Source organism: Tamandua tetradactyla, chromosome 8 (genome assembly GCF_023851605.1).
Source record: "Tamandua tetradactyla isolate mTamTet1 chromosome 8, mTamTet1.pri, whole genome shotgun sequence".
NCBI classification, from domain to species: Eukaryota; Metazoa; Chordata; class Mammalia; order Pilosa; family Myrmecophagidae; genus Tamandua; species Tamandua tetradactyla.
Window position 1 is genome coordinate 98427059 of NC_135334.1, and position 13905 is coordinate 98440963.

At 33.9% G+C, this 13905-nt stretch overlaps 1 protein-coding gene across 5 annotated transcripts in view; it reads left to right on the forward strand.

Annotated features, from left to right (window-relative positions):
* Window positions 1–13905, forward strand: part of GAS2 (growth arrest specific 2) — a 170848-nt gene that overhangs the window by 79793 nt on the left and 77150 nt on the right. For all 5 annotated transcript variants that reach the window (XM_077114238.1, XM_077114236.1, XM_077114237.1 and 2 more), the window contains one exon: window positions 7596–7659. In XM_077114238.1, coding sequence (XP_076970353.1) covers window positions 7596–7659 — 64 coding nt within the window. The remainder of the gene's footprint in view (window positions 1–7595; window positions 7660–13905) is intronic.

Here is a 13905-nt window from a genome sequence, read left to right on the forward strand (position 1 = left end):
TATACTAAAGAGACCAAAATGAAAGTTTAATTTAAAATTAGGTAATATATCAATCAAGAGCAAGATATTCCCCCAGTATATTCTTCTATTTATTATTATTATTATTTTTTGACATGGGCAGGCACTGGGAATCGAACCCAGGTCTCTGGCATGGCAGGGGAGAATTCTGCCACTGAGCCACCATCACACTGCCCAGTATATTCTTTTAAAGGAAATAAATTTTATTTTAACTGCAGAGTAAAGGGGGAAAAAGTGCTTAGGATGCTCTATGGGTGAAAATATTTCTGTTTCAGTTTCATGGAAATATGAAAGTTGTTAGAATGAATTAGGTCAACGATCTTCCTAATGGTAAATTGAAGCATTTCTATGAAATTAAGTTAAATATTTTAATAACCACCTTCTCTAAAATACAGCTGAATATTTCTATATGACTCATTTTTATTATCCAAACCAATACCAGAAATCTACGCTTTATTTTCAATCTTAAAAAAAGTTTTGTTATGAATTATAAAATAGATGTTTTTATATGAATTTTTTCTAAGATATTTAAAGTTAGAAACCGTGTCTTAATTAGTGATAATTTTGTATTGTGGGGTTACTTATTTGTAATTTACATTAGCACACTGATTACCAGGTTAGCTCAATTTTTTTTTTCCAGTACCTTGTTTGTCTTGCTTTATTGGGATATGTTCTGGTAAGTTGGGAGGTGAAAGAAAAAGGAATATAAAGCATATAATTATTTTTGCTTGCTATAATTTTGTCAATATCATTATGTTATTGGATGATTATTATAGGATTTGGAGGCCAGTGACTATTCTTCATCTATCTGGGAAAGAAACTACTCAGCAAGAGATGGGTTTGCTATCTACTGTGCTAGCATGTAAATGTGTGTGATTCGTTTCAGTATCACTTTGTAAAAATTTCGTTTCCTGTATTTGTGTTTGCTGTGTGGTACTGTCTTCTTTTGATGCAGCACTCTGTTAAACATGGTTTTACAAAATCCTTTTTTCAACAACACATTGGTCGGGATTCTGTTTAGAGGAAAACACTGATCTGCCTCTTCCCCTCTAGGGTATGGGTTTGGTGTTGCGGTACAAAGTGAAAATGATTGTTTAGATTTTTAATTGCCGACATTTTCCATTTTATATTTTAAAATTGCCTGTTGCATCAGAAAAAGAATCCACGCCTGTTCCAGTGTTTGATAAGTCATCCCTTTCTGTTGTTGTCTGTATTGTGGACTATAAGAGTATTTCTGTGGAAATGTTTCATTAGTACTGATGTAGAATATGTATTATATTACTTATTGTTAGAACGAATTCAGAATAACAATTTCAGGATATTCATTCAGCTCTGGGTTATTTATATTCACTTTATTTCTCTGCTAGGACATTTTATTTCAGACTTTTTGTTTAACACCTGTTTTTATAAACTATTTATTCTCTTGGCATTTCAATCCACGTTTTGCTTTTGAGGTCAAGAAACTCTTTCCAAATTTAGCCATTTTCCCCCCACCCGAGAAAAATGTGAGAGAGAACACTATTGAATCTGATTTTAAAAGTCAGATGTCCTCCCAGAATGATAGATTTATCGAGGACTTCATGGATTTCAAGCAGAATTAGAAAAATGGAGAGCTTTCTAGCTTTTCTAGGATAAGATTTTCACTGTACAATATTTGGTGATAATAGTCATAAGATCAATAAATGGTAGTGAAGAGGTTCACATATACTAACACATCTATTCCGCCCAAATCATCATTTTATAGATGATAAAGCTTGAACAGAATTTAAATATCTTATCCAATATCACACAGCTTCTAAATGGCCCAGTGAGGGTTTCAGTACCACTCCATTTACCTCCAAATATCCTGCCCTCATGTAACCAGAATTCATGCTTTGAGTTAATTTTAGAAGTTTAAAGGATTATTTCAAGTAAAATAAAATGTAAGCATATGAACCAAATTAGAAAAGACTTGACTATGATGGCTTCTCTGTGTAACAGTCACATAAATTATTAATTTAATAAGCTTTAGTTGGAGTCTACCATTGAGTACTGGGTGCTGGAGACAAAAAAGACACTCATTGTTCAAAGAAATGTTCTTGACTTAGTGGCAAAGGCAATTAACCACATTTTGTCCTGCAGATATGCCATTCCTTACGAGATTATGAATGAAAACTCCTTGCTTAAATGATTTATATGAATGTCATATTATATATTAAATCATTCTAGCTAGTGAGTGAGAAATTTGGATACAAACATACAAACATGCTCAAATGAATGAGCTTGTAAGATTCTTCCTTGTTTGCTTTTACCCTCTTCTCTTTAGCCTTGGATCACTTTTAAAGCCCCTAAATTGTTCTGCTAAAGCAAATTGCCTCCTACCTTAAATCTAAGAAATTTCTTGGTAGGTCTTACTGGGAGTGATATTATCTGTAGGGTACAGTTTGTGACTATCACCTCGTTTTCTTGGGAGGCATCTCTTGCACCTAATAGAACTGTCAGGAAATAAACACCCATAATGCCCATTAAGGATTAATCCAATGCAATAATTATTTTCCCTCCATTTATGTCACCATTATCATCACCACCACCTCCAGTGTCTTCCCTTCTACCACTGCCATCCTTCATATTTGTAGAGCACATTTCATTGTTCAAATATTTACACATTTAAAAAAGATTTTAGTCCCATAATTATAGGAATCAAAACTAATATTCATTGTTATAATCCTAATTGATTAATGTAATGCTTCTCCAACTTTAATGTGAATACTAATCACCTGAAAAGCTTGTTTAAATGCAGATTCTGCTTCAGTAATTTGGGGTTGGACTCCCATTATTTGTAGACCTAAAATTTGCAGTTCTAACAAGCCCTCAGATGATGCCAGTACCATCGGCAGACCACACTTAAGCAGCATGGGGGTAATACTTATTGAGTACTTACTAAGTACTCTTAACCATTTCTCGTGTTCTCATGTGGAAGAGCAAATAGATGGCATGGAACCTGTTTTAGAGATGAAGATGTTATTATGCAGCCTGTACTGGAACCCAGTTCTTCTGGCTTCTAATTTGAAGTATCTTCAACGACACCATTCTCCCTGATTGTTGTAATCTGTTCTCTACTGTGGGAAGGTGGGAAACCATTAATCAATGATACTTCCGAGATTAAAAAACATTCAGCCAAAAAAATCGTCTTTTCAATTTTTCTCTCTGAATGAAAAGCTAAAAAAACATTTCTTTTAAAGACTAACATGAGTATTGAAAGCTCTGATTATATAGAAATCAAACAGTTAAAATATTTTTATGCTTTCATTTCTTTGCCCATCTGTTAATATATAATATATTTACTTAAACTATATATTCATGAACTAATGCAGTTTATATCCTTGAGGATTCTGTGACATTGAAACTCTACCCATTGCTTTAGCGGAAGGCCTCATTTTCTATTCCTGGAGCTAGCAGCATTCCAGTTGACATTTGATGCCCATGAGATTTTTATAGAATCTAGGATATGAGATTGAGTCTCCTGCCACATATTTTTGAATAGGGATCAGTGTCACTTTTCCCGGAGGTGTCCTGCATTGTGCTTTCCTTTGAAATGGTTTTGATTATTTAAAAAGAAGCCTCCAATGATAATCCTTGTAAATAATGATCACCATTGACTAGACAGTGTTTTATTTGTTTTAGAGGGAACTCATTCAGAGGAAAGAAAGCAGCAGCCATTTCATCTTCTACTCTTAATTCAAAGTGAAAGGCCATATTGTTAAAATTATGTAATGAAAACAAAAATGTTTCCTACTGTAAACATCAGGATCACTAGAAGTTTCCTTTTTTATTTAAAGACAAATCAGTAAATATGTTTACTGAGTAGTACACGTAACCTAATGAAAAGGCTTTAGTTCAAACATGTCACTAAATTCTGCCTTTCTAATAGTACTGCCAAAGACATACATTCAGTTATCTGATCTTCTATAATATACAATCTACTGAGATAACATATTAAAAATGGAATCATCTGAATTATTTTATCCTCAGAGACAGAGAAAACTTAACAGCAAAATGTATTGCATTTTGGGCAGTGCAATGGTGACTCAGTGGCAAAGTTCTCTCCTGCCATGACAGAGACCTGAGTTCGATTCCCAGTGCCTGCCCATGTAAAAAAAAAAAAATAAACAAGTGTTTTGCATTTCGAAGAATGACAGATGTCCTAATGTAATTGTTATTTAAGGCTTATATTTTGCACAAACTCATAATAACTACATGCTAGCCAATATGTGATGCTGGACAAGTTGATTGATTTAATTTGAGATTTGATTACATTCAGAATTAATCATCTCTGATATAATATAAATGAAAAAATATTCAAAATACACTCTATACTCATTATTATCATAGTGGCACTCTTGATATAATACATATCTCCTGCTAGTAATATATATATTTTTTAACTCCTAGGCTGCTTCTACCACTTACTATAGTGAATAAAACATGGTAGGTACCCAAAAATGCTCATAGGAAAAAAATGAATTAATATAAGTTGACTATGACAATTGGAGATAATCTTTGAAGAATTAGTGACAGAATACTAATACTAATAACAACAATAGTAATAAGGAAAACTAACAACTAAACATTGGGCAAGTGTTTACTGTGTGCCAAGTATAAAACAATATTGGAACTAGGGTCAGAAAAATCAGATTTTATAAAGTAACCTTTACAAATAGCATGACTAGTAAGTGTCGGAACTGATAACACATCTTTCTCAAATCTCATGACCAATATACCCCTTCCATTTATTAGTTTAGAACTTGCTTTAGTACAAAAATCAGGTCACCTCTTATGATGTGGATACATTAAAAAACTCCGATTTAATTTCATAACAAGTAAGAATGCTTGCTTCTGCAATTAAATGAATGTTTACATAATTTAAACATCTTCCTCTTCAAAAGATGCTAGATAGGTAAACTTTTACTTTGTATTCAGTTTGTTCATTGTCACCAACGCTATTACTGCAATATGGTCACTGTCATCCTTGATGTTACGGGATCTCATACTTAGTGAGGAATTACTTCATTCTAGATACTGTTCTAAACTGCATCTCTACAGCTTGATTTCATTCATTGCTTACTTGTCATCAGACATGGTTTTGGCTGTTACATGTGGTCATGGTATTCCCAATAGATGGGAGAGCAAACATTACTGAGTCATTATTACAGATGTATTTGAAGTAATTTTATTGCTTCATAAAAGATGATATTTTCCAAGAAAACTGGGAAGTAAATCATTATATATGTGTTAGCATATTCCTGTGAGGCAATGCAGGGCAAGAGGTTGTTTACTCTTGAATTCTATAAGGTGGTATTATTAGGAAGGTAGTGGTTATGTTTTAGTTTTCCAAATTGATTTTTTAATGAGTCTGTGGTAGAGTTGGCATTGAGATTTGGTCTCTAAAACCTGCTTTAAAGTAGTAGCTCAATTGAGGAATCAAGAAAATATAAAACAATGATGTAGCGTTTATCTTACATAGTATATTTATAATATTATCCACTTTATTGTGTTTTCTTCAGAATGAATTTGATTCTCCATAAAACTTATTTATAAACCTGATAGGTATGAAGACCTTATAAACCTGAAGACTCCTGATAAAATCTTCAGAATATGTACAATAAGGTGGCTAAGGAAACATATTGCACATTACTTTTTATATTTTTACTCTTTCTAACGGTTATTGCTTGCACATCATCAACAATTTGTTTGGTGCACTAATAATTTTCATATGTTTATACTGTTTCCATTAAGGAATATGTGAAATTATATCCAGCACTCCTGGAACTTCAGTTACTTGACTCACAAGAGCTTTTGCTTAAGATGAGGGCATTAGCAGGCCTTAAAAATATTCCTCTCCTTAGCTTTTATGTACTTTTTTCTTTCACTCAAAACTCTTGTTTGTAATTTTGTACCAAGACAGGGCAAAAAAAAAAAAAAGAAAGCTGAATCAAAAGAAATTTATTTATATCTATCCAGGAAGAAATTAGTTTTATTTTAGTCATTAGTTTGCATCTTTTCCTGATGTTTGTTACTGTTCTCAGTATGAAATGGATGTATTTGTGCTATCAGTTCTGCATGTGGTATTACACTGAAGTTGATTTAATGTGTCAAAAGTTAGGTAGTTTGTATCATTTCTAGCCAAATAATAGCATATTTGAAATTGCAGGTGTGGTAAATATCTTTCTGTTCTGCTTCTTTAATTAGAAGTAATCTGAGGCTACCCTAATTAGGATTTCATGAAAATTCACTGAAAGTCAGCTGAAACTAAAATTTGCATGATCGTGAATGGAAATTTCTGTAGTCCAGATTTTCCAAAATAAGTCTAACTTTATGAACATCCCTAATGGGATTAAAACTTTTTTAAAAAAGAGCTTTCAAAGGATATTTTATAACTAGATAATAATAACATTTTATATTGGTTTAAAGCCAAATGAAATCAAGTACTTTTATTATTCAAGTAAAATTATTGTTCACTACATACTCCCACAAAATTCTGTTCTGCTATCAATGTGCCAAATATTGCCAGTACCACAATTTGTGCAGAGAAGTAATCAGAGATATAAGTTAAAACAGTAGGATATTGTGTTGGGAAATTGAAATGTTACAAAAATCTGTGTTTAACAATTAAAGATATATTGCCATTTTTCTTCAAGTTTTTCAGTAAGCTAAACTGGTATTTCCTTTTATTGGAATTTTAATTGTGTCTATACAAAGACTGTTCTCAAGGCAATACATTTCCAAACCTGTTGTCTTTTTTAAAGTTGCTACATATAATAACAATTTTTAAATTCCCTAATCGTATTTTTAAAAGAAAGTAGCATAAGCAGTACCCCTTTGGTAGGCTCAACAAATGCAGATTAAATTTGTCAACATTGCTGAATGTGCCCAGAGCTATCAGTGAAACAGATTTATTAGGTAACCAGAATATATCAGAGTAGAAGTATCAATGTACAGCACAGTCTTTTGATTTTCTAATTTATGAGTAAAGCTAGATGATGGTACGTTGTTGCATATTTACAAAATCAAGTTACTTGAAAGTGCTTTTTTTCTTTTTAAAGTATCATTTAATCATTTATTAGGAGAGGACAAATTTCAGGATCTCTTGACATTCCTTATTATTTAATGAATAACAACTCTGGTGTATAATTTTTATCCTCATTTGTTGCATAATTTCTGCTAAAAATCACTAGTAAAAGTAGACCCAGAAAGTTTCAAAGACCAGTCTTGGCTCTGCAGTCCTCCATACACTGTTTTTAAACACCTATCAAACTACTGATGGCATAATTACAAATGCATGTTTCCAATATTGACTTATTAATTAAAGAAAATATTTTCAAGGTGAGATTTACTCAGAGTACAGTTTCTTGAGACTAACAACTTTTAGGAGGGAGGTTTGGCAAAGAGTTTGGAAAGCTACTTAAGGCTTTAGATCTAAGCATACTCTGGATAGGTTGGTTTCTGGGAGATGGGAGTCATCTTCAAATCTGCTCCCTGTCGAGCTGCTTTACAGTCCCTTCTATTGTAAAGGTAACCACCTCTGTTTTGTCTTGCAGTCCTCCACAAGCAACCCAGAGAAGTGTGCCTGTGTTTGCTAGAGCTTGGTCGGATTGCAGCCAGGTAAGTCAAACTATGACTATTCTGGAACAGTGTAGACCATCATAGCATCCAAACATCAGAGAAACTTACTGGCTTTTCATTAGGGTGTTAAACCTGAACGGAGAGAAGCTACTCGTTCAAATATGATCAGTATCAGTATCTAGAGGGGAGCTGTTCAATCAGCTTAACATAAGATCTTGTCAAGGCCACGCTGTCTAAGCATTTGCTAAGCTTCCTGTGATCAAATACGTTTTTCCTTCCAATCTTTTCTTACAGGGGAGGGGAGAGGAATTTTACACATGAGGTTTAATGGAATAGTTTCCCTTTTCCGTTTCCTCATTTCTCTCTCTCTCACCTTCCTCCCCTACTTCCTCTATTCCTCTTTGCTCTTAAATATTCAGCCTCTCTCTTTCTTCCTCTCCCACATTTTTTACCATTCAGCTTCACTTCCCTCACTTATGGCTTCCATTCTTGAGTGAGGGTATATTTTATAAATCATTCAGTGATTTTATGATTAGAGAAAGTCATAGAATTTTACCCCCATTATATAAAGACTATTTTGAATATTTTTCTTGCAGAAATCATAGCGGAATAGCTAAAGGAAATTGCAGAAATCATAAGTAAATAAGCAGAGAAAGGTAATTTCTTAACTAAGCACACTCCTTTGGTATCACACCTTCCCTTGTCTTATTTTGCAAACCATCAGAAAGGGCTTCTGATAATTATATAGAGCCCATAGAACTAGAGCAGATGGCATAAATGTCTGGAAGATGTCTTGATAGAAAATAAAAATTCAGAATTAATTAGAAAACGTCTTCTGGGGTGGACCTTGGTAAGTTTTTATAATTGAGATCAGATGAATCAGGAAGGTAAGTGAAAGCTAGCTTTGGGTATAAGTTTTCAAGTAAGGAATTTATAAAGAAAATCAAGGAAAGGAAAGTACAAGATGTACACATCAGTAAGTGAAAGCAGTGGGTAGAAAACTTGCTTCCAATGAACCAAATTTTTGGACCAAAGTAAAGATTACCTAGATCAGAAGAAGAAATCCCAAGTTCTTTAAAACCTCACAGTCAGCAAAATCTTTATTAACTATACATTAGGTATGAATTTTACTTTGCCACAGTACTGGGGTGTGAGAAAGAGTGCTTTAAATTCTTTAATTGATATTAAATATGACTAAGTCTCCACTCAAAAAGCTGGGAAGATATCAATTTGAGACACTGAGAGGTTTTTCTACTCTTCTCCCCACCCCCAGGGATTGTGTGACTATCTTGGAGAGCACCCCTTGCCTTCAGTTCCATTCAGGTCTCTACTATTCAGCATACTTTGGGCCCTCAGTAACCTTTCAGTACTTGCAGTGTCCAACTGGGTCTTAGGACTCCATTTCCCTCTCAGTGTTGTCATTTCCCTGGCTTCTGTGTGGGCACAGGACAGAAGAGCCTGCTGTTCTTAGGACCTTCCCAAGCCCATTCCCCCAACAATCTTGGGGCTTCTGACCTAAAGGCAGACTTGAGCCAAAGGAAGATAAGGTCTCAGCAGCCGACCCCAAGGAAGGGGGAAGTAAAAAATACAGGGGAGGAAGAAAACCTTTAATAAATGAGCTGCCATGAGTGAATGTTACAGTGAAAGCAGCACAGATGATCTAGAATGCTGACCTAACAGAGAAGCAGGTCGAAAACTTGAGGTTTACTTGTTTGTTTTAATCATACTGCTAAAATAGTCTAAAATTCCAGGTTCCATTTTGTTGATTTAATTATCTAAATATATGAATCATACAAATAGCATGATTCTGAAAGCCATATATATATGGTATAGAGATGTAGAGGAGTTTCACTATTTCCCGAATAGTTGGGAGTTGTATTTCTCCCATTATTTTACATTATTTGCCTGGTGTCTGGATTTTATTTTATTCTTTGTATATATGCTTCCTAGCCCCTGAGTACTCTGGTTAGGTAGCTTGATGAACTGATTTTAGCAGTGGTACATTCATCAAGGGGAGAAGCCCCGCTAGCAGTGACGAAATGCCTTTAGTAATCACCCTTCTTCCAGCTCTGAGTATGTCATAAATTGCTACTTGCCATATTCTAAAAAACCAATTATAATCTCAGTTAATGAAAGGAAATCACAATTTCATTTTCAATGGGAAGCATCATATGGAGCCAGTTTTCATTTTCTTTCTTTCTTTTCCAAATATCTTTTATTTGTGATTCTGGGTTGCTCTATTTCTGACCACACTTTGTGACCATGCAAACCAAAACTCAAACACACACAAAAAAACAGTGATTCTTCACATTAGCAAAAACATATTATTGATTTCCAGAAGGAGTCATGTAAGGATTAAAATAACCCTTATGACATAATATTCAATTTGTAAATTTTGCCATCCATCTTCATCACCTACTTGAGTGTTGTAAAGTATTGTAGACCTTTACTGAAAAATGCTAATAGGTTATTCATGATTACTTTATTTTCATTGTTGTGTGTAGCATTGTTAAGTAGTTGAATACCAACTGGGCAGATGGAAAATTTAAGTATAAATTTCAATTTAATTTGTCTGTACACATTTAAAATTTTTTAAATGGAAATTCAATTGTGTTTTACAAACAGCAACCCAGTACACTAAAATCTCAGTGTTCCTCCCCCTAGTGAAGCTTATCTGTTAAAAGAAAAAGGGAAATTCATCCTCCCAAACTAATTTTGCTTTAGGTATACCAAATCCATGACTGGTCTCTTAAATTTGTGTTCTTACTTCCTAAGCGGTGTATTTCCCAGTTGATTAAGTTAAAATTAAAAGTGAGTTTGAGAGAGTTCTCAAGTAGCATAACATTAATTTGCACACACAATAAATGAGATCTGACCTTAAGAAAATCCCCATTACAATCTTGTGAACTTTTGATTTTCATCTCCATTAGATGATGCTTTCTTATATTTGAGGCTAAATAACTACATCTGAAGCTTACATAAATGTCATCTCAAAAGCATCAGCATCACTTTGGAAATGATTCCCAGATGCTTTCTGATTCTTTGTCATTTTCTTCCACCTGGGGATACTCAGTGAAGCTCCTTTGAGAGCTGTGGCCTTCTCTGAGTTCTGAATGGGAGGATAAAATCACTTACTTTTGTACTCATGGGTAAAACTGCCTCTTACGCGCAGCTGAATAGAGCTATCATCACTGCAGAGTGAAATCCTTCTCCTAATATTTCAGGAAGCATGCCAATTTCTAAATGTAAAATATGCATGTTTGTCTTCTGAAAAGTAGAACGCTCAGCAAAAGCATGTCAGTAAAACCTCAAAGATCATTTTAATGACAGTGCTTTGACGTTTATTGCGGATAAAGCTACAAATTCAACATTTTGATAGTCTGCAGTATTAAGATTATTTTTATGATAAAAGTAAAAAAAAATTATTGATGTTTTGAATTGGGGCCATAATCAATAACATCGCAGTGAAGCTTTCTGTGATTTTTTTGAGTAATTCCTTCATTTTGATAAAAATGTACGACTATTCAAAAGAAACATACTTTGTAAACATTTTCTTTAGTTTCCCATTTCAACACATGGTCTAATGAAAGTAAATCCTATTTAGAAGCAAAATATTGTTATATAAGGAATATTAATTAACTTACCCATTTAAAGCACATTATTCTGACTTCTGAGGGTATCGCATGTTTCAATGATGTTGAAATTTCTTTCCATATCTAAATCTACCCTTAAATTGCTTTAAAATAGAGGATAGAGGTGGCCAAAAGCATCTTGCAAGAATCCATAAACTATCTTTCATGTGCCTTATAAGGGGGAATTTGTGTCATTGGCTATAAAATTTGTCCCTCTAACCTTAGCAAAATGGGGCCCAGATGTCTTTGGTTTGTAAATTATAGCCTCTTAAATAATTTAAGTTAATTTCTAGTTTGAGACTCAGTTTGGGGGGCTCAATTGTTTTACCTAGACCAATCTCAAATATTATGCCACACACCAGCAAAGTGGGAAGTCCATTCCTAGAATCTGATCACAAAACCGTGAGCCATAAGAACCTTTTGTAGCGTTTTGCATTTTTTTTTAAAATGAGAACAACAAAAGTACATTGCCCTTGAGTAGTCACTCTACTACACATCATTGGGAATACAGGTACGAGGATCTGCTTGTAGTGGATTCAACTTTCTTCCTATCTTTAATTTGATCCTTCTTCAGTTTGAGAAGAGCAGCTGTCCCTTCTAAGGCTCTAAATTCACGTAGTCAGAAAGGAACAGAAAACATTATAAACTTTTGAATGGCTCATAGACTAAATAGAAATGTGGAATGGTATAGAGTTAATCATGGAAACCAGAATGCAGCAGGCTTTTAGAGAGGACGAAAAATAGCCTATTTGATGACTAAGTTGGCTTACAGATGCGGGTCCCCAACCCATAGGGAATTTCATGATTTACAACCTGTTGACATTTCCAGACAGACAGGAAGCCAATGAATCGTATTTAAGTGTGCATTTCTGGATTGGCTAACTGTACTTTAGGCAGCTTGAAGTACTCAAAAGCCAATATAAGCAGAGATTTGGGGCTTATATATGCTTTTCAATGTTCAGTGGCATAGCTAATTTTCAGCATTCCCAGATACCAGAAAATCTCCAGGGCAAGATTTTCCACGTAAGAATTTGAATTTTATTCAAGCTAGACTTTCTTTGTATTGGATATGGAGTATAGTCTGTTGTTACTCTAATAACCTGTTTCTTATTATTTTTCTTTTTGCAAAATACAAGTAAAAATTAGGCAACCTGTTCCTGAAAGGTGGCACAAATCCACTTAGAGTTACAAATGACATCATATTTTCCAATTGACCTAGTTTATACTTTCAAATATGATTTTTCATGGATGATTCATGTTTAATTAGCTGTGACTTCTAGCATATTAAAGTCCTCTGGCTTTACAACCAAGTTTATGCTATTCTCTTAAGTAACTTAAGCATAACCAAATTTTATACCTTGATGGAACTAAGCCAAAGAAGTCTAGAGAGAATAAAAGAATTGGCCAAGTTCATCTGGTAAGTTAGTAGCACAGCTGAGTTTATGACTTGGTCTGCTAAATTCCAGCACTAAGATATTTCTGATATTCCACAGTTCTAGAAAAATCAATATGAAGGGCACTTATAGTAAATTGTTTTGGGATGGACATAATAGTAATAATAACTTTCACCTTGGCAACAACGTTATCTCATTTAGTAATATAATATGTTCAAAGGAACAAACATTTTGGCAACAGATCCTCCAAGCTACAATTTCCAGGTTGTGCAGCCCGTGATACATTAATTTACCAATAGCCATCTCAGAAGTTATGCCATGCCACTGTGCTGGGCATGTATTACATACTGTTTTAATTCCTTATAACAATGTTAAACATAGGAATTAGAATTTCCATTTTCCTAGTGAAATAAAGCTGAGGCTCAGAAATTATGTCAGGACACATCAAGATGCCCAATTGTGCCAAACACATTGAAGATTTTCAACAGCAGTTCTTTTTCTAACATTCTTCCTTCTCCCTCGTCCTTCTTCCCACCACTAGGGTAGAACTCTAAGGCTGCCATTGTCATCTCAGCTTTCCTGATAGGAAACAGACTCCTAGAGCTTTAGCGTTTGCTGAAACTTAAAGAACAAGTTAATGATACAGCTTGTTCATCTTTACATCATGTTCAAGTTTACATACTTGAACATACAAGGTACATGTTCAAGTTTACATACTCGGAAGAATGATGAACAAATCTCCATATGTTATTGGTTCTTATCAACAATAATGGATGCTGTATAGAGTTCAGGATAATTAAGTTTATATATATATATATCCTTTTTTAGTGTATGTTGTGGTAGAGTAGATGGAGAGAAGTACCTTCCTAGGGTATGGACAGATGAGTAAAAAATATGGATTAAAAAATAAACATATAATGGGGGACACGGTTAAAATAAACTGGGTAGATGGAAATACTAGTGGTCATTGAGAGGAAGGGATAAAGGGGTAAGGGATGTATGAGTTCTTTTCTTTTTTCATTCTTTTTCTGGAGTGACGCAAATGTTCTAAAAAATGATCATGATGACAAATACACAACTATGTGATGATATTGTGAGCCATTGATTGTACACCATATATAAAATGTTTGTATGTGAAGAATGTTTGAATGTTAAGATTTATAAATAAAATGTTTTTTAAAATATGTGTTTTCGCTTCAGACGAGGTTTACGGTCTTCTAGAAGAACATTTTTTTGTGGAACATTTTTGTACATTTAAT